The sequence below is a fragment of the Alligator mississippiensis genome, chromosome 4 (assembly GCF_030867095.1).
Source record: "Alligator mississippiensis isolate rAllMis1 chromosome 4, rAllMis1, whole genome shotgun sequence".
Taxonomy (NCBI): domain Eukaryota; kingdom Metazoa; phylum Chordata; order Crocodylia; family Alligatoridae; genus Alligator; species Alligator mississippiensis.
In genome coordinates, this window is record NC_081827.1 from 154193366 (window position 1) to 154213583 (window position 20218).

The 20218-nt window shown below is 47.4% G+C and overlaps 1 protein-coding gene across 2 annotated transcripts in view; it reads right to left on the reverse strand.

Annotated features, from left to right (window-relative positions):
* EPHA1 (EPH receptor A1) overlaps positions 1-20218 on the reverse strand; it is a 63200-nt gene that overhangs the window by 8197 nt on the left and 34785 nt on the right. For both annotated transcript variants that reach the window (XM_014609234.3, XM_019500632.2), the window contains 8 exons: positions 15738-16128; positions 10556-10711; positions 9922-10251; positions 8168-8292; positions 7859-8018; positions 6840-6936; positions 729-784; positions 28-150 (listed from right to left, as the gene is read on the reverse strand). In XM_014609234.3, the coding sequence (XP_014464720.1) occupies positions 28-150; positions 729-784; positions 6840-6936; positions 7859-8018; positions 8168-8292; positions 9922-10251; positions 10556-10711; positions 15738-16128 (1438 nt within the window). The remainder of the gene's footprint in view (positions 1-27; positions 151-728; positions 785-6839; positions 6937-7858; positions 8019-8167; positions 8293-9921; positions 10252-10555; positions 10712-15737; positions 16129-20218) is intronic.

The following is a 20218-nucleotide window of genomic DNA, read 5'->3' on the forward strand; positions in this document are numbered from 1 at the left end:
ACGGGGAGCTGGCAGAATGAAACTCACCCTCCCCAATAACATTTTCCATGGTGACACAGGACACATCCAGCTCCCTGGTGAACTCCAGAACCCCCCTGCTGGGGTCCTCATAGGGCTGCAGTTCCACATAGGGCTTCAACCAGATTTTCTCTGTGATGAAGGGAAACAAAAGAATAACCAACCTGTCAAGTTGCCAGTGTTAGAGACTGCCTATTATTCTCACAATAACAGAGCAAAGATTAATATGCTTCCCAACTAGAGCTGTGGATGAACCAAGGATGGATACTGAAGCCAGCATAGGGAGAGATAATTTAAATTTGAATATCTGCATTTCTAGCCACAGCAGACAGGACAAGAAGTAATGGGCTGAAGAAAGACCTATTTTAGATATTAAGAAAAGACATTCTATGAGGGTGGTTTAGAATTAGAACAGATGATTTAGATAGGATGGTGGAACCACCATCCCTGGATGTATTAAATGCAGATTACATAAGTGCTTGTTTGGGATAATTTAGACAAGGATGATCCCACTTGGAACAGCAGGTTGGACTGGATGACCTCTTGAGACCCTTTTCTGTCCCATCAATCTGTTTATAGGAAGCCAGTATCCTGACAGCATCCTCTAATATCTCTCATAAATAATGCCTAAAGTTGTCCCATTCCCTGGACCCATTGCCTTTCCCACCACAAGCAGAACTTCAGGTCTTTTTCCTTGTTTTGTGCCTCACCTCGGTCAAACCCTGAGATATCATAGTCTGGCCGTCCTTGGCGATGACCGGCTCGCCTGTAAGACACATGACAATCATTATGAAACCTGAATGATGAGTAAAGCAGCAGGGTATTGCAGTAGGAACAAAAGTATGATTTTCAGGGTCTCTGCTGTAGGCTAGAAAGGATCAGGCACTTCATGGTAGGTCAGAGCCAAGTCCTGTATTAGCTTTCTGGGATCCTGATGCAACAGACAGGAAACTGCAGCAGCTTTATTTCCTACTAACAAAAGGAGTTTAATGTCTCACTGTGGGAATAAAGAAGACCATCATGGAGCTCTTGGTAAATATGTTTGCTCCCTAAGATGCTACACTTGCCTCAGGAGAGCTGATGTGATGACTCTGAAACTCATGCTAAGCTGGGGCCTACTCACAAAAGTTAAAATACAAAATACTAATGCTAACTGCATAGTACAAGAAGTTGCGATTTCATAGCTAGGCCATCTGAAATGAAATAATGAGCTATCCCTTCCAGCTTATCTTACTATATTCATGATTATTTTAACCAGGCTCCTAGTTGTTTGGTATGTAACCATGTGAAATGTCTATCCTTGATTAATTAGTACGATAAATATTTCTCTTGCAATTAACTCATGTTGTGTACAGGAGGAGTCATTCTCCATATGTAATAGATGTCTCGTCCTGATTTTCCAAGGACACTCCCCAAAACCTCATGTTTCTCTTGGTTGTTAATCAGTTTCTTGATATGTTCCAAACTTAGTAGAAATGGATAACCTCTTGTCACTGAGGAAGGTAATTCATTCAAATTGGAATTGTCTGATAACCAATAATGAGCAGTTCGATTAACAGGATTTTCCTGTTAATTACTGCTTGGGATGCTCTCTCTTGATTTATACAACTAAAAGAATGCTATGAAGGTGCTGGGCTAAGGGTATAAGAACAGCATGAAAACAGCCAACAGCATGCACTTCAAGAATGAGAAATTTCTCTGACACCAACTGCTGCTGCGCCCCAGCTATCTCAAGAAGCTGGAAGAAACAGACTGTCTCTCTTGTCACCTGTTTTGTGAGAAATCATCACCTTATATCTAATTACTGGACTTTGCTTTGTTTTGGGCTCATTTGACTTTGAATACTTGTAGTAAATAAAGCCTTTCTGTTACCCATCCAATGAGGTGTCGTGTCAGTCCCTAGGCTTGTCCAGAATCCTAGTTTTTTATTAGCTAACAGAGCAATGCAATTGTAGTTAATAGGGAACACTAAGAATAAGGGTGTGCCTGAACTCCTGCCTCTCTTGAAAGCTTAGACATCTGAAATTCAATCACTGCCTAGTCAAGAGGGCAGTGCTCATGGGAGAACAAGCAAGAGGAAATTGTGGAAGCTCTATCATAGAAGGTGTTTAGGAATAGATTGGATAAGTATTGGTCAGGGATGATCTAGAAGTAGCTATGCCTTTGCTATGCTATGTGTATTTCCAGTGCTGCTTGGTTTTGCTGGTTGCTGTATGGGGCTGGGAAGGATTTTTGTTTCCCTTCCTGTTGATATACATGTTAGGGATGGGGGTATGTAGCAGGGTGGCATCCCCAGGAGTGGTCATAAGCTTTGGGAGGCCCCCCAAAATTAACCTTTTTGCCTTGCTCACTCTGGGAACAGTCTCCCTTTTGCTTACCTGCCACACCTTGATGTTTTTATCGTTATAAAAGGGAGACTGCCTCAGGGCTTCCCAGACCTGATCTTGCTTTAATGACCAATTGGTGGCTGTGGTCCTTTGCCTTATGGCTTAATTGCATGGCTCCATACCTCTCCTACACCATGCCCCATGCCTCGTAGATGGCATCATCATGAATGTTCTTTTTGTCACGTGTCTACACCCATGCAGCCTTCCTCTGGGTCCTTAGACCCTCAGTCTCTCATACAGCTCTCTTCTGGGCCTTCAGATTGCTTGGTCTCTTGCATGGCCTCCCTTGAGTCTCCAGGTCTCTCAGTCCCTCACTTAGCCACTCTCTGGGCTGCCAGGCCCCTCAGCTCCTCTCTCGACTCCCCTCTGGGCTGCCAGACCCATTGATCCCTTCTTGGGTCCTCAAACCTCTCAGCCTCTCAGTCAGCCCTTCTCTGGGCTGCCACACCCCTGGTCTCACTCTTGAGGGGAGCTCCACTCTGCACAAAACACACACACCCTGCCACTGAGTCACACACATGCACCCACACGCATGCACACTTACTCATTTGCTCACTCACATACATGCAGTCACACACCTCACTCACTCACCCTTCCTCAAGCACTTCTTCCTCCTATTGCTGCTGCTGCTCCAGAAAAGTTGCACTAAGTCTTAACTCAGGAGTGGGCAATTTGGGCTTCAGGGCCAATTAGCATGTTTTGGTGAACTCTTGAGGTTTCACACACACACACACACACACACACACGCACGTGAATACATATGCAGATGTGTGTATGCACAGACATGCACAGACACACACATGCGCAGACACACACAAAAGCTCCTCTCAGCTCTCACTACACACCCTCCCCAAGTCTCCAGTATGTAGCTGGGTATGGCAGGAGCCACACCAGCCACTCCAGCTTCACCCATGTGGCCTGAAGTGAAACATGGGAACACAGAGTTTCACCAGCCTGACCCAGTCACATGCCAGGGACTCAGGGCAGGGAAGGAAGGGAGAAGGGAGCTGGGAGTTGCAGATGATTTGAGCTGTACCGGTGCTGTACTGCGTTCTCATGTGCCGCTTCAGGCCATGTGGGTGTAGTTGGAGTTGCTGGCATAGCTCCTGCTTGACCCTGCCATGTGCCAGGGTCAGGCATCAGCTCTGCACCAGAGTCAGGCAGGAGTTGCACCAGCTGCTCCAGCTGCAGCCATGTGGCAGGGCCCGAAGCAGCACCTGGGAACACAGTATGGCACCGTGTTAGTGGTGCCTGCGCCCCTACCAGGCCCAAGCACAGAAGGGTCTGGATAACCCATGGCTTCTGGCTCTCTTCCCCCTGCACCCTCTGCCAGCGGGAAGAAACTTACCTGAACTTCGACTATTGCCAGCAGCTGGGCTGTCTAATCTGCGAACTGCTGCAGTGTCAGAAGCCTGGCCCCTGGTCAGAAGCTCATTGTCTCCTGCTTTGGAGCATTCAAGGGGAAGATGGGAGGCAGGGCAGGCTGATGCGGAAAAAGTAGTGGCTGTCAGGCCACTGAAGCCAGAGCTGCTGCTGCTGCTGCTGCTACTGCAGCCAGCTACAGCAGGGGGAAGTTAGAAAGGTGAGAAGTGCTGAAAGCCAGAGCAGCCATGAGTTGAACACGATTCTCCTTCAGAGGAACAGCTACGAGACAGATAGAATCATTTGATGGGCCAAATCTGGCCCATGGGCCATATTTTGCCCACTCCTGCCTCAATTGCAGAGGGCAGCCAGGGCTGTGTCCTTTGCCTAGGATCTGGGATCCGAGGCAGAAGGGGTTGGGGCTACTGTTCCACCTGCCCTGGCCTGATGCCAACAGCCAGGGATGGAGCCCAGAGACTCACTCTCCTTGCAGAGCAGAGACCATTACCTCCTGCCAGGAAATTATACTCCTCACTGCATACACAAGCCCTCTCCCCGCTACAATGCTAGCAGCATAGGGGCAGCTGCTGCTGGCTCACTCTGTCTGCTCTGTGCTGCTCCCAGGTGTTTGAATGCCATCCCTGCCTAGGGATGCCATATAAAGAGAAATAAATACAGAGCTATAGACACTTCCTCCCCGCCCCCCACTTGCAGCTGACAACTTAGAGTAGATGAGCACAGTTGAAGCTAGCGACCTGCCTGGGGGTGAGGGGGATAATCAGGGGGCCCGCAAGGCATCCGAGGATTCTGGGGGATTGTGAGGTAACTTGAGTCAGGAAGGGATCTGGGACAGAAGTTCTATAGACTAGTATCATAGTTTCATAGTGCTTAGGGTCGGAAGGGACCTAAACAGATCATCTGGTCCAACCCCCTGCCCCGGGGTAGGAACGGGCGTGGGGGTCATATCACCCCAGCCAAATATCTGTCCAGCCTCCTCTTGAAGACCCCCAAGGTAGGAGAGAGCACCACCTCACTTGAGAGCCCATTCCAGAGTCTGGCAGCCCTAACTGTAAAGTAATGCCTCCTGATGTCCAGCCTGAACCTTCTCTCTAACAATTCTCTCTAGTGTAACCTAAAGCAGTTAAGACTGATACTACATCCACCCAGGCTTATCTTAAATTTGTTACGGCCATTTTGAAACCTATGTGCACTGAACTTCTGTTACACGTTTAGACCAGTTTCTGATCACTTAAACCAGTTTATGTGTAATGTCTGTTCCAAGCCTAGAGGTCTCTTCCAGCTCTGCTTTTCAATAATTCCAGATTCTGTGAAATGTGACTGTAACCCAGGGGTGAGCATAGTCTTCTGGGAAGAAAAAGGCCTAGGTTCTGTTCCCTACTCCCAGCAGTATTTTTGAACCGGACTCAATATATCAGAGCAAGTTATGTGCACTCTAAACACACCTGATGGAGAAAGTCATTCCAGAAACTTAGCTGTCTTTCTAGAATCAATCTCTATTACAACAGGGCTCAAGCAAGTGTCACTGGATCACTTCTGATCGCTTTTGAACATGCTCAGAAGCCCGAGCATTTGGGGGATTTTGCAGTTCAAAATGGAAGCCCTGCCTGAACTTAAGTGTCTACAAAGTTTTGTGACATCTGGAGCAGGGCTAATCTGGATCACCTTTTGTAATGTAGGAGACAGACTTCTGCTGAAATCCCATGAAATACCGATGTGATCAAACTGGAGTTGGTGCTAAATTTAATTAATACCACATTGTTGTCAATTTTTTCATCTTCAGAGTCTCTCATACTCTTATTGTACAAATGAATAATGATGCTGCAGAAGCGTCTTGTGGTAAGTGGAGCATTGGTATCTGGGATGAGGGCACCTCAGGGAGAGGAACACAGGAAGCTGACGAAGATTATGGGATATTCACACTAGTTGGATACTTTTACTGAAGGATGAATACTGATAGTCTATACATATGCTTTTTTAATAATACTGTTTATATTTAATTGGCTTTTAGGTTTTAGAGATAACACTTCGTTAATATGAAAAGAGTTGGCAACTGTCAGAGCTATGATTTCAAGCCACCTGCAGACCAAGGCAAAAATGTCAAGTTACATTGCCTCAGGTACACTTGATTCATTCTGTCAGGCTTTTTTGGCATCCAGAAGAAACAGGACAATAATAATAATAATAAGATTCTCCTGCAAAGGCTGTGGTTGTAGAATATAAGATGCAGGGCACATCTACACGTGCATTAATGCACCGTAACCTGTAATAACAGGTACTAATTTAATGCACCGTTAATCAGTGCTACTGTGCAGTAGCGCTGGCACCCGTCTTTTTGGTGATGCTAATGTGCAGTAGACTAATTCTACTGTGCATTAGCACATTAGCATGGCTTTTGCTGTGATGCACTAATGTGCAGTAAAATTAGTCTACTGTACTTCTAGCATCTAGTGTTGAAGTTCCCGCAGAGGACTGCTGTCCTCATGCAGAACCACATGAGCTATGCTGCTATGCTTCATTCCTGACTCTTATCTTCCAATTCAGCCAATACGCTTTGCTGTTTTCTGCAGCTGTGATGTCAGGGCTATAATCATCTCCTTCCCTCCCCCTAAGAGAGGTGCTGTTTCAACTAAGTCATTCAAGAAGCAGCATCTGTTCTATGTGGCTGAGAATGGGCAGGGCCTGGCTTAGTCCATACACCCCTGTAGTGACATGGCAGGCTCACAAAGACATCACATCCTAAAGAAAATGGAACTGCTTCTCCTTTCTATGTCTTCAAAGCAGCAAGTGCCAGCTTGACACAGGTAATGTACAAATCACATATTAACCCTGCACATTAACTTGAGCAGCATAAGCATATTATCTGTTCCACTTGCACTGGGTCTCCCCTTTCACTTCTAATCAATCAATTCCATGACTCTAATCAGTCACCCCAATTTATACTTTTTCTACTCTCAAATAAGCAGGCATGGCCACCCCTTGCCTTTCTGTGTCTCTTTCTGTATCACACAGCTTTGCCTCTCCCTCTCCTGTGCCAGCAACTGCGGCACTTACCTTCTCCAGAAGATGAAGAGTCCTGCACTCAGCCCCATGAACAGCAGAACTCCAAAGATTATAGAAACTATCACACCACCGGAAAGAGCCCCATTATCTGTGGAGACAAAGGGACAGGACTGGGTTAGGAGAAAAACCATAGGATCTCTACTCTAGAAATAAATATTCGATGGCTGTGTTTACATGAAATGCTGACTGTGAAGTAGCCCAGTACTACTGCTCAGTAGTGTTGCATGGGAAAAAATGATGTGACACTACTGCACAGTAGTATTAGGCTACTGCGCAGTAGTGTCACAAAAATGCATTCATTGGTGCTACTGTGCAGTAATTCAGGTTACTGTGCACTCATTTAGTACTTGTTTATGACTGCACAGTCAGCGTCTCATGTAGATGTGGCCAATGGGAGGGAACCTGAAGATAAAAGGCAGAACGAGTGGAAGGGAAATGGATAGCAACAACACTGATAACAATGGAAGTCAGGGTGGTGTTCCAGTCAGCAATCTGATTGCTCTTATTCTACTTGGGACTTCTGAGAAAGCCAAACAGAAACAACAGAAATGTATGTATACAAACATAGTGAGTTCAGGCAATAAAATGGAAGAACTTGAACTTCTGGTGTGTGTTGTGAAACTAGACAAAATAGAAGTAAATGAAACATGGAGCCATAGTAGCCATGCCTGGAACATGGGGCACTGAAAGGTATAAGCTGTTTAGGAAGGATAGAAATAAGAGTGAGGTTTGTGGGGTTGCACTGTTTATCAGTGAGGTGATTTTATAACACGGGCAAAACAGAAGCTGTTTTGGTGAGGACTGCACAAGGGACATTCTGAAGGGTCTTCTGCCTCAATTGATTTTCTGCATCTTGCATTTAAAATTAACTGGATAAAATGGTAGATAGTAGTGGAAATTTTCTGCTTCATTGTCATCCAGGGTTAGGGTTAGTTTCTGTATGTGCACATGCATATGTGTGTGGCAGAAGAAAGTATTAGGGAAATGAGAATCTGCCCTACTCCATTTACCAGGTGGGAGGGTGCGAAACTCCTTGTCCTGGGAGAAGGGACCAGGACCAAGGGGTGTGATGGATCGCACACGAAGCAGGTAGGCTGTGTCTGGCTGTAAGTTTGTCAGGGTCACATTGGGTTCCTGCAAGTGTTTAACTCCATAGAGTTTTTCTTCTCCCTGCAGGAATCAGGAAACAAATGATTTCTTCAGTGAACAGTAATATGGAAACAGAGGAGGAGAAAACTTTTCTAGGAAGGGTGGAAGAGAGAAGGGGAGGGGAGGGGAGGAGAAGGGAGGAAAATTAGCACAGAAAATGCACCTCTTACCTTCTCAAAGTACACAACCTCATACTCCACTGAACTTCTGCTGCTATGCTTGGGGGCTGGCCATGAGAAAGACAGGCTGCTGTCATCACGCTGCAAAAGGGTCACATGGGAAACTGTCACTGGTGCTGCAGGGGAGAAAAATTAGAGGATACATGAGCAAAGGAAAGCATAGGGTACACACAGCCCCTTCCCACTCTTCCCAGAACCCACTCTTTTTTCTTTTTAAGGCTATTCCCATCTTCCTTCCCTTACCACCCATCCCCAACACCCAAGCAACAGGAATGGACTTCCTTCTCACTGCCACTGCTGATTATCAAGTACTTTATCCTTCTTTAGTATGCCTAAAGGGGAAAAGATCTCCAGTTGTAATTGCACTGGTAATGGAGAGAGCTGAGAAGTGGTGCAACTTACCATATTGATCACTACACAAAGTAATTTTACTGAGTACGGCATTAATGTGAAAACTTGAAAGACAAAAATAAATGCTAAAAGTTAGGGATCCCACAGCAACGTTAAGACAACCACAATGCATGTTGTATGGGCATGGCTCTGCATTTCTCAGTTAACCCAGAGCAAACCTCCTACTTTTGTGAGTAAAAAGCTGTTCTCTAATGCTTTTTTGGGATTCAAGAGACAAGCCAGGATGGGCCTTGCTTATTTCACTTATTAGGAATATAAAGGGACTTAGGCACCTAAGTATGAAACTATGCCACCCTGCTCAAGTCTCTGAAAAAATCTTAACACACAAAATAGATGGGTCCTCTATCTTCTCATTGATTTTTTGTGATTCAGTAAGCTGCAAATGTAGATGCATTAATGGTTTTTCAGGACTTGAGCAGGATGGAATAGAATTGCACTTAGGAGCTTACCTTCACATAGATGTCGAATAGATTAAATAGAATCTGGCCTAGTCTTTCCTTGTTCTACATCACCACTGGTAAGAAAGACTATACAGGGCATAGGGTGTCTTCAGTGTCACCCATACAACCTCACAACTGTTCCCAGGCTTGGGCTGGTGTCCTGGGAACTTTACAAATATTTCTGTTAATGGTGTATTAATTCTGAGCTGTGCTGGCTCTGCAGGGGGAACAGGGAATAAAAACACGATTAAAATTATATTTTTTGTCACTAGACTTAGCAGTGGTGACCCTGAAAGTGTATAAGGATAGGTCTGTTAAGTAAGAAGATGTTGCTTTTTTACAATCATTTTACACAGATTTTACATTGGCCAGGACAGCCAAACTATCAAATGAAAGCCATATTCTTCAAAGATGCCAAATGGCTGAATGAGCAGGGATGTGAAACCTGCACTTTTGAGCGTCCCAATTCCTGTGTTTAAAGTTTCTGTTTTAAAGCTCCACCAGGATTTGAGGGTTGTTGGTTTTTTGTTTTTGTTTTTGCATATATGGCAGAAAATATATCTTGCTCAACAGGCTCAGTGCCATGGGGTACAAGGCAATGGGACTGCCTCCGATGTAACAGAGGAGAGAACTGGGTTGCAGTGTATTTCTAAAGCACCTAGGAAATTTACTGTTCTTCTTGTATGATTATTTCAGCTGTAGTGGCTTAAAAAAGGAGAATGCATGACAGAGTTCACATGTAAGATATTTTAAAACCTTTGTGAACAGACAGAAAGCAGGGTCCTTTGCTGGTGGTGTGAAGAAATAAGATGGAGAAACCTCTTAGACCTACAAGGCCTCTTTTTCTCAATGGACAGGGAAACACTGATCCACCTCTCCCTCTTACAGACTTACCTGCATGCCCAACAGAGACCCAGATGGAAGCAGTAGCACGTTGGGAAGTGACAGCAACCTCTGAGACACCATTATGTGCCTCCACAGTGAATGTATAGTTGGTGTAAGCCTCTAGGCCATCCACATCCACTGATGGCTCGGTAAGACCTGAGGTGCTGCGAGAAAAGACCACACCAGGGTTGCATGGCTCACACACAAGATGACAGTGCTGGCATAAGACACTGTAGGTAAGATCCTTCCGTCCACCCAGGTCGCTGGGTGGCTGCCACCAAAGGGAGAGCTGAGTCCCCATCAAGGAGAAGCTGATATTGCGGGGAGCTGTGGGAGGGCCTGCAGTGAGTTAAAGAAGGTGGATTAGACCTAGCATGAAGCTTCAGCCTCAGCACATACCTTCCCCATGATGTCTTTCAGTGTGCGTTTCCCCCCACCCCCCCTCTCCAATCTTTCTCCATATTTTAACCTGGTTCCCTGTTCCCCAAACTTCCTCCTCTCTGAATACCCTTAGGGGCATTTATAGAGGGGAGGGGTGGGGGCACCCTTTAATTAGAGAAGCTGCGAGAGTATGGCACATTGAAGCAGCCTCCTTTCATGTATATAAGTGTCCCTTGTTCTCATTTTCCCAGTTGTGACTCACGGGTGCAAGCAACATTCTGGCCCTCGTTGGATGCCCGGAAGAAGCCAATGTAGCAGGGACAGGAAGTAGCCCCCGAAGCATTGGATGAGCTGTGTGGGGGGCATTTGAGGCAGCGTTCAGTCTCCAGAGAGTGACGATAGAATCCCCGCTGACAGGCTGCAAAGAAACAACAGGAAGCACAGGACTGGGAGGAAGCTGATGGTCAGTCTTGGCAGTCCCCCTGATCACCCTCTCATCTTCTACCTCAGCACCACTGTGTACCTCTTCTTTTTCCCCCCTTCTCACAGATTGGAAGTGGGAGGTCCTGCCAAACAAGGACCCTGCTGTAAAAAATCAACACAGTACTTATGGCTTTGTCAGCCTCAGAGAGATTTCTCCCAAGAGATATGGTCCTCATCCTCATCCCTTCCAGCTTTTTGCCAGACCAGTCTGTACCTCCAGGGGCCATGAACAGCTGGGCTAAGTTAGTACTTCACTAGCTAGTAGCTAATGGGCCTGCTAGTACTAGTAGCTAATGGGCCTGCTGGCACTAGTAGCTAATGGGACTGCTAGTACTTCACTTTATACTTTTATATGGAGACTGCTTATCCAAAACGGCACCTTTGTGCTGCAGTTGATGCAGCATGCTATGGAGAAGATGCACATACACATGCAGGGGGACATTCCTTTTATTCATTCTTATTTTCTTGTTTCCTTGGTCTAAAATAAAACTCTGAACTGGAGCTAGAAAGTTTCTCCTTCATGAATGGAAAACAGAGGACAATGAATGCTGTTCCCTGAGACTTCCCTGCCCCCTAGAATCATAGAATTGGCAGGGATTTCAAGGGTCACTTAATCCAGGGGTTGCAAATATATAACCCACGGGCTGGATCTGTGCTGTGGAGCTGTTCCATCTGGTGGTCCCAGTTTCCATAAGTTTGGGGGATGGGGCTAGTGGGGCATGGCCTACCACAGAATTTGGGTCCCTGGGCCTTGTTGGATATTGCTGTCAGTGGCAAGGGGCACAAGAGAAGACTGTGCAGATATGGCCCTCACTCACCCCACCACTACCTGACCCCTGCCACTGGCCCCAGAGCCCCACTGCTGCCCCTGGACCTGTGCTGCTACTTGACCCCATTGCTGCTGCCTACTGATCCAAGCTGCTGTACCCATGCCTTTGATCAGCCCCCAGTGTTGGCTCTGGACCTACATCACTGCCCCCAGAACTGTTCTGTCCGGGGACCCCCAGCACTAACTTCAAAACCATGCTGAAGCCCACAGACCCACACTGCTGCCAGACTTCTGCTGCTGGCCCCAGATTCCTGTTGCTGCCACCTGACCCAGTGCAGCTGCTGCAGGCCATACAGATCCAGCCTGGGACGAGCCCCTGCAATCTGGATCCAACCCAGGGTTTGAGGTGAGTTTGATGTCCATGATGATCTACTCCAACCCCTTACAAAGATGTGGGATTCACGATTCCTAAACCATCCTAGATACAGGCTTCTCGTCTCCCCTTGATAACCACCAGTGGGAGGTTGTTTCTGAGCAAAAATGGTATGCACCATTCACTGTTAATGACTCAAAGCAGTTCTTCTGTCTGGGATTTAACTGGTGCCAGAGTGAAGAGGAAGGCTTTCTGAACCTCCCATTTTAAGATTTAAAAAATACTTTATTTTCCAATCAGTTTGGCTTGGCAGAGCATTGACAGTAAGAGGTCCACTAAGAAATACCAGTTTCCTGCTCTAGGCCACCTGCTCTGTCTTCCCATGCCAAGCACAAGTTGGACTGGAGACCCCAGGACTCCAGAAACAATTAAATTCCTTCATCCGATCCCTCATAACTCTCAGCCTGCAGTGATGTGGTCCATTTTTCTCAGTCACCTTATGGCTACTGAAATCATGCAGCAGCCACAGCCAGGCTATGTGAAGGCCATCAAGAGCGAGTAAAGATCATCTTCTATATATTTATGTCTATATATTTACATATAGTGAGTAAAGGTCATATTCTATGTATTTATGTCTATATGACTAGCCACTAAACCCCGGTGTTTGATTTAAAATCAAAGCATCATATCCCAGAGAGAAAGAAAAAATACAAATTCAGGTCTTCTAAGCAAACCAAGTCCCAACACTAACAACTCTTAGCATACAGCTCTCAGACTAACTTCTTCAGACCTCTTTCCCTCCCTCCAGTGACTGGAGGGGCAAAAACACTTATCTGATGCTATTCCCCCGCAACCCAGTGGGAAGCAGTCCCTGGGTCCTTGAACCAAAAGCTTCAGGCAAAGAATCTTGATTTCTGGGCAGAAGAATGGGAAAAAGGAGCAGGTTTCAAAGGAAGTAAGCCAGATGCAGGTCAGAGTGAGCCTATCATGCTGGCAGGCAGTAGGTGGTGCAATTCCTCAAAGGAGGTAGCATGGAGTGCAGGACTAACCCAGAGCACTGTTGCCATTGCACTGCAACATCCGGTCCCACCCAGCAGTTATCTTTAACAGGGCCTTTATGGGCTCATTAAACAGAAAGAGGAACAAAGAGCCTCTGCCTTCAACCTACCCAGTTGGAGATGTAAGCTCCAGCTGAGACTCTCCCACTCCCTGTACCTCGTGTCTCCTCCCTTGATGCCAGCAATCTCCTGGCGCCAGCCTCCCCAGTCACCTTTTAGTATGCTGGCATTACGCTTCACTTGAGGGCTGGAATTACACTTCAAATGAATTTGATGGGGACAACAAACTCTATATGAAAAAAAAAAACCCTAGTTCCCCTCTTAACCACACATTTAAGAGGGTTCTCTCCCCTTCGGTCTTACAGATGTTTATACCATGTCTGTCACTGGGGTAATTGGTAGCCTTAAGGGAACAAAGATGAGCCATGCAAGAGTTCAGCAATAAGAGACTGAACCACCTGCTCTCTGCTTCCTTGTCACTCAGTTAGGAAACTAGACTCCAGTCAGATGGGGAAAGGTTGGGTAAAGAAGTATGTGCTGCAATTTAAAAGGATTCATATTACAACAGTAAGCTAATATTTGGGATTCAGGTTAGCCGCTGAATGCCAAGTTGTAGCTCCCTGGGTAAGCATAGCTTGGAGGCAGGTGCAGAATGGTGAGGTGCTTGGGATGAGACCACTATGATTTAATGTACAGGTACCAGTACCTGTAAGTTCACCCAGCAGCTGACTGAGTTAGTGCAGAGCTGGGACCTTCTTACTCTTCGGTTACTACCCTTCCATTCCTTTCTATCCCCGAATAAAAGTCAGAGCTGCCTCCCCCCACTGCCACTCTTATCTTCACCACTTTTATCACAGGGCAAAGGTGACAGTGTAGTTTCCCTTCCCACGCTTTGGCCACTGGAGCAAAAGTCAGTTGATAGTCTCCCTGCATTTTAACCTGCTGCCCTTCTCCCCCACCCCTGCCTCATTTCCTTCTCAGAGTGGGGTTTTAAGTTGGAACCTCTCCTTTTTCTGAGGGCAAAGATACAAGGTATGATCCCTGTCTTCATCCCAGGAGTTGGCTCAGAGAGAAATCTGGGTCATTTCCAAGTTCATGCAGGCACTTGGTCTCTTTCTGCTGGAAATCGGCTGGAATGAGGACATGGAAGAAGGAAGCTTCTCCAGCTACACAAACAGGTTCTCCATCCTCTTTTATCTTGGATCCACCTACATAACACCACTCCTTGTCTTGGCATATCACCCCCTCCACACTTCTGTTTGGAGAATTCCCCATTTCCTCATAACCCTAGAGAAGACAATTCTGACTTCTGTTGTGCTCGGGCTGAATGGGAAGAAGCTGTGATGCAGAGGTTGCCATGCACTGTGATAGCGAGAACCTGCCCAGGCAAGACAAGTTCTTCACCCTTTCATGGGAGAGCACAGCAGCAGATAAGTAGAAAAACTGGCTGAGCTGGGGAGAGAGAGCAGAGGGGAGGGGCCTTGATCCTATACTGAAATACGTAGTCTCTTAACCCTTCAATCAGTTGCCAGAGCAAGGCAGGAGTGGGGAGGCAGCAGCCATCCAAATAGAGCTCAGAGCCTCCAAGCTGAGCAAACAGGAAGACAGTGTAATTGAAGACCCTTACAAACCCTTAGGACAGAATGTAGATTCCATCTCTGATCCTTAGACTCCCATTAATATTCCCCCTTCCTCTTATTGCAGCTTGAGCCAAATGGCATATGAACCTGCCGAGCTTTTTACTACAGTGGCTCAGGCCTAAGCACCACCTATAATACAGAACCTGTAACTGTCTCTGCACTGTTGGAATATCCCCTTGCCAGCATCTTTTTTCTCTTCTCTGTCAAGGGCAGATTCAAACTACAATGATCCTAGTTCAGCTTGCTGAGTGTTCCCATCCAGGTGGTGGGTGTTTGTATACCCTCCCATGAGCACGTTCTATCTGGACTCTGATCCAGGTTTCAAACAGGTCGTGTCCTTCCCTGTGATAGAAAAATGAAATCCACTGAACAAAGGCAGCCCCACACTTGAATTCCTTGAGTTCTTGGGATAATGGTATATCTACTCAATCCTAACCTGGGTGTTCCCAGAGAACCAGCTTCCAGTTAAGGGTTGGCTGTCAGGTGACTCAGTGGGCACATCTACATGTGCAGTTAATGTGACTGAATATACTCTGGCTCAATTTGAGTTGGAGTAAACTAATCCCAATGCCACCATCTACTCATGCATCTAAGCACAGTAATTTACTGCTCTGCCTGATACTACTTGTATTTGACAGGACTATCCAGCAGCACAGTAAATTAGTCTACTAAACCCTAATTGCTGCACATGTGTAGACGGTGACACTTAACTGTGCAGCAAATTAGTTTCCTGCGCAGTAAAGCATCTTGTGTAGATGCACCCGGTGTCAATGATATACTTACAGCTCCCAGAAACTGGCTGAAGGCTGATGGATGGAGTTTGAGAGTGGAAGGGTGTTTGCAATTGTTGTATCTGAGAGAGACAGAGAGAGAGAAATAAAAAAGACAATAGCAGAGCCACAGATATACACATGTAGCAGAAAGCAGAGATGAGATGCAGATAAAGAGAGATAGGAAGCAGTGAAGTCAGAGACAAGATAGGGCTCAGTGGAATCAGTCTAATGCAACTCTCACCTCACTATCCACCTGAAAACAATCATATGTTCATGGATTGTATCACTATCTATATCTCCATAATTTCCTGCACATTCTGCCATCCCCTCCCTTTTCTGCATACCTACCTACACAGCTTTCATCAGCCTCCTCAAACCCTACGTCACAGAGGCAGCGGCTCATTTGCACCAGCCACTTGCCATCAGTACTGCAGTGCATCCTGGGTGGGAGGCCTGCTTCTTCAGCTGCATTTTCCACGCAGACTCCTGACACCTCTGTCAGCCCTTCTGAGCCTGCTATTGTCTCTGGGAAGTGGGCCAGGCCTTGGACTGACTCTGGGCAGGTTTTGTAATATACCCGGGTGGAAACCAGGGCCACACAAGCCCCAGAGTTCTGGAAAGCTAGGTAGAATCCACGCTGAGACAGTTTCCCTATTGGACACACTTCTGTGTTCAGCTGCAAGGCCCGTGATTCAATGTCCTGGTTTGTGAAACTTCGATCTGCTGCCACCGTGTTGACCTGAACAGAAGAAAAATCAGGCTCTAGAAGGTATAAGCATGCAGCAGCACTTTTAGCTCCAAAGCAACTCCATTTGTCAGACCTCTTGCATCCCAAAGCCCCAAACAGACTGTATACATACAGTCTATGCAGATTCTTTTCTTTACGGCCTTTTTCTATCCCGGGTCACTGATGCAGCTCTCCTCATCTCCACTTATCCCATGCTCAATTCCAGGTTGCTGCCAGGCCAATATACTGACTCCCTCATTTTACAGACTTTCCCCAGGTCCCTTAGTTTCTGGTCTTCCTTCTCAACTTGTCATGTAGCTTCACTTCAACAGCTGCATGGCTCATTTATTTGTGTTTGTACCTAACAAACTGGAGCCCTGATCTCAGTGGAGTGTTTGGGAACTGTCAAAGTGTAAGTTAAAAGTAGCAGCAAACCATTCTTTCAGCTGCATTTTCTGTCTCTTTCTGTTTGCAAATTGTATGAAGAAGATAAACTGATTTTCCTCAGTTTGCATATTAGAAATAAATGGGTGAAATGTAGCAATTTGGTGTTTGAGAAAGGCTGGTGTTTTAGAACTTTTAATACCACAGATGGGTCACATAGTATGTTTCCATGTCTTGACTCGATAAGAAGCATCATTGCTATTTGATTTGCCATTGCTTCTGGACAACATGTGGAAGTCAATGTGAACTGATCCCCAACCTCTCTCAGACTCTTGAATATTACAACATTAATCCTCCATACCATTAACTATTTCACAATCACAAAACCAGAATCTCCCAGTTTTATTAGGGATGGATCCAGAGGGGATCCAGTAGTGTAGATGCACCCCCCCTTTCAATTGATGCTGCAGGAACAGTAGTTGGGGACTTTTTGGGGGTCGTCTAAGCAAGTAAGAATTCCCCCTTCTGTTTCACTCCATGCTCAAACACCTTCCCTCCTACCCTCTCCCACCACTGCTGATGTCCTCAGCTGCCTTGGGGACAAGGCAGCTCCAGAGTCACTCCTGCACTGCTCCAGGTGGGCTCCACGGGGAGCCAGGCTCATTTGGGAACAACAGCAGCCATGGCTGTGGGCAGGTTCCTCCTCCCTACCCAGTCCCTGGGGTATTCCTTGACATCCTAGATGCAGGCTTAGGGAGAGGGAACCTGCCTACCACCACGGCTGTCCCTGACTGAGCCTGGCTGCTTGTACAGCCCAGTTAGAGCAAGGCAGGAGCATCTCTGGAGCCTCCCCCCTCCACACACATATTCCTGGGTCATCCAGGGAATGAAGGACAGCAGCAGCAATGGGTAGGGGAGAAGAGAAGGGGAGTGGAAGGGATGTGCTTTTGAGCATGGAGGGTGAGGGACGGGGGACTGAAAGGGGGTAGGGAAGATTATTATCTGACTGGGGGATGTGATGAAGTGTTTAGCCTGCAGAAGGCTAAGAACCAGCTGTAGGTAGTCAGCAGTTAAAAGTCTGCATGGCTGGAATCGATGATCAGCAGGGATCTGTGTTTTCTGTTTCCCACAGAAAAATGGAAAAAACCATGGACTTCCCATTTTTCTCAGAGAAAACGTGGATTTTACCTTTTAGCAGAGAAACCCGGGGATTTCCCAGATTTGCAAGAGCTCTGCAGGCTGGCAGAGTTCCAGCCTGCAGGAGCTGATTGCAAAATGGGCGGGAAACCCCCAGCCCTGTCAGGAGGGAGAGGGGGAAGGGCAGGGCCTGAGCCTCTTAGTCAGTCCCAAGGCTTGCTTCAGGCTTACTTTACTTCTTGGAGCCTGTAAGGTTAGGTAAGTGGGACTGGTAAGTGGGACTGGTAAGTGGCAGTAAGTGGGACTTAGGTAAGGGCTGGGGGAGAAGTTGGCTTGGGGCTGAGCTGGCTGGGGGGGAAGCTGGCTGCACGTGGACTGCGAGTGGTGCTATTGGCCTAACCAGGCTCAGCGCCTCCATGTGTGGCTCCCCTTAAGGGCCGATAATGTGCCGCTCCGGTTCCATGTGCCACTGGCCAGGCGGGCACTCCATGTAGGGCTTTCCCTAACATCACCCCCTCCCTCAGCCTGGATGGGCAGGTGGGCGGGGATGGAGCATGCCCACGGACACACCTGCAGCATTTCCCTTGGCACCTTCCCATACTTTCCTTGTTTCCCAGGGGAGGGGGTGGGCAGGGGAGTGCCGGGTGCTGCCGGCCCCATGCAGCACACTGTGGCACCTTCCCACCCCTCACCTCAGCTCACTCTCTCTGCCCACTCCCAGGAGCAGGGCCGGGGGGGGGGGGGCAGGGCAGCAGTGGCGGCAGGGGCATGGCTTGCATATGGCAGCCACTACCACCACTGCCATCACTGCCGTGCCCTGTGCTGCTTTCCTGTGGTCAGTCATATGTCTGGCTCCACAGGCAAGTGGCACAGCAGTGACGGTGGTGATGTGGCAGCAGCCACCACGTGCACAAACCAAGCTCACTGCAGGAGTGCCTGCCAGGCCGGCGACACATGGATGGGGGCTGAGGGAAAGCAGCGCAGGGCTTGGCAGTGCCAGTCACCATGTGTGAACTGCCCCCCCTCCCTCCCCAGCCAGGCAGCGCATGTGCAGCCCACAGAGGGGCACTGCTGCCCTCGCTCTCCCCAGCCCTGCTCCTGGGAGTGGGCACAGAGAGCAAGCTGAGGTTGGGGCTGGGGAGGTGCGCGGTGTGACGCGAGGGGCCAGTGGCGCCCGGTGCGCCCCTCCCTCTCCCCTGGGAAAGAAGGAAAATATGGGAAGGTGCCGACGGAGGCACAGCCGCCGTGCCCCTGGGTGCGCTCCATCCTCGCCTGCCTGTACCTGCTCCCTTTCATTCTCCCCCCAATTCTTGAACTGGCTTTCCCCCAGCCCCTTCCCTTTCCCCCCCCACCCCTTCCCCCCCACACACACTTACTTGCTGGGGTGTGTGTACCTGTGTCTGTGTGTGCCTGCATGTCTGTGTTTGTATGTCTGCATGTGTGTGTCTGCACATCTGTCTGTGTCTGTGTCAGTGTTTGTTTGCTGTGAGGACAATGGTGCTCCAGGTAAAATAAACTAACTGGAAACCTGAACTCAGAGCTAACCTTGATGGGGAAGCTGGGTGAATGACTTGTTTGCCTTGGTCTTAAAAACGTTCCTGCCTGCCACTCTCTTTGGGTGGTCTGCCCACCCCAGGGGAGGGAGGAAGCTGGGAGTGGTGGGGTGTAGCCACCCCTGCAGCATTGATTGCTGTTCCCGCAACCCCCTTCACAAAATCCTGGATCGACCTCTGGTGCTTAATGTTCAGATATTGAACCTGTATACAGGGGAAGCTAGTTTATGGAGATATGGTTGCACAGAAGTGGGTGTACAAAAAAAAAAAGATTTTTTTTTCGCATCTTAAGATGGGAGCAAATAAGAGATCTAGGCAACCTGGGTTAGTGGACAAGACAGAGCACTAGACTGAAATTAAAGCGACTTAGGTTCTATCTCCAGTTCTCCCACCAGCCTCTTGAACTGTTAAGAGAAAACTCAGGGACACGATGGTTATGTCTACATGTTGCCCTACAGTGACGCTGTTACTGCACCGTGCTTTAAGTACTAAAGCATGGTGCAGTAACCACCCATACTGCACTGTATGCATGATGCACAGTTATTTTTAGCCATCACTTCACCATAGTGGTACGCTAAAACAGGGGAGCGCACCGCCACGGCGAAGTAGCTGCCGGTGATGTGTAGATGCACGTGATCACTATGTTGCTGTAGCACATTTTTATGGTGATGTAGGGTGATGTGTAGACGTGCCCAATAAAAAGTTGTGTCAGCTTGGAAAGGCATGACTTTAATATCAAAACAGATCATCCAAAGCATTTTATATACCAGTTTCATGTTTTAAAATTGTCCTGGTAAATCACTGCAACTCTCTGGGTTTGAGGTCACTAAAAGCTATTGCAGAAATGTTCAAAGTGTTGAAGAATTTATCTTGGTATGTCAGCGAAAATGTAGAGGGAAAGATTGCCAAGGAATTTCAGTCTGTGACTTGTTATAGTATATATTATACATAACATATACTTGTTATAAAATGTATTACAGGAGACTCCATATGGAAGTTGAGACTCCATCTTTTGGAATTCAGCTTTT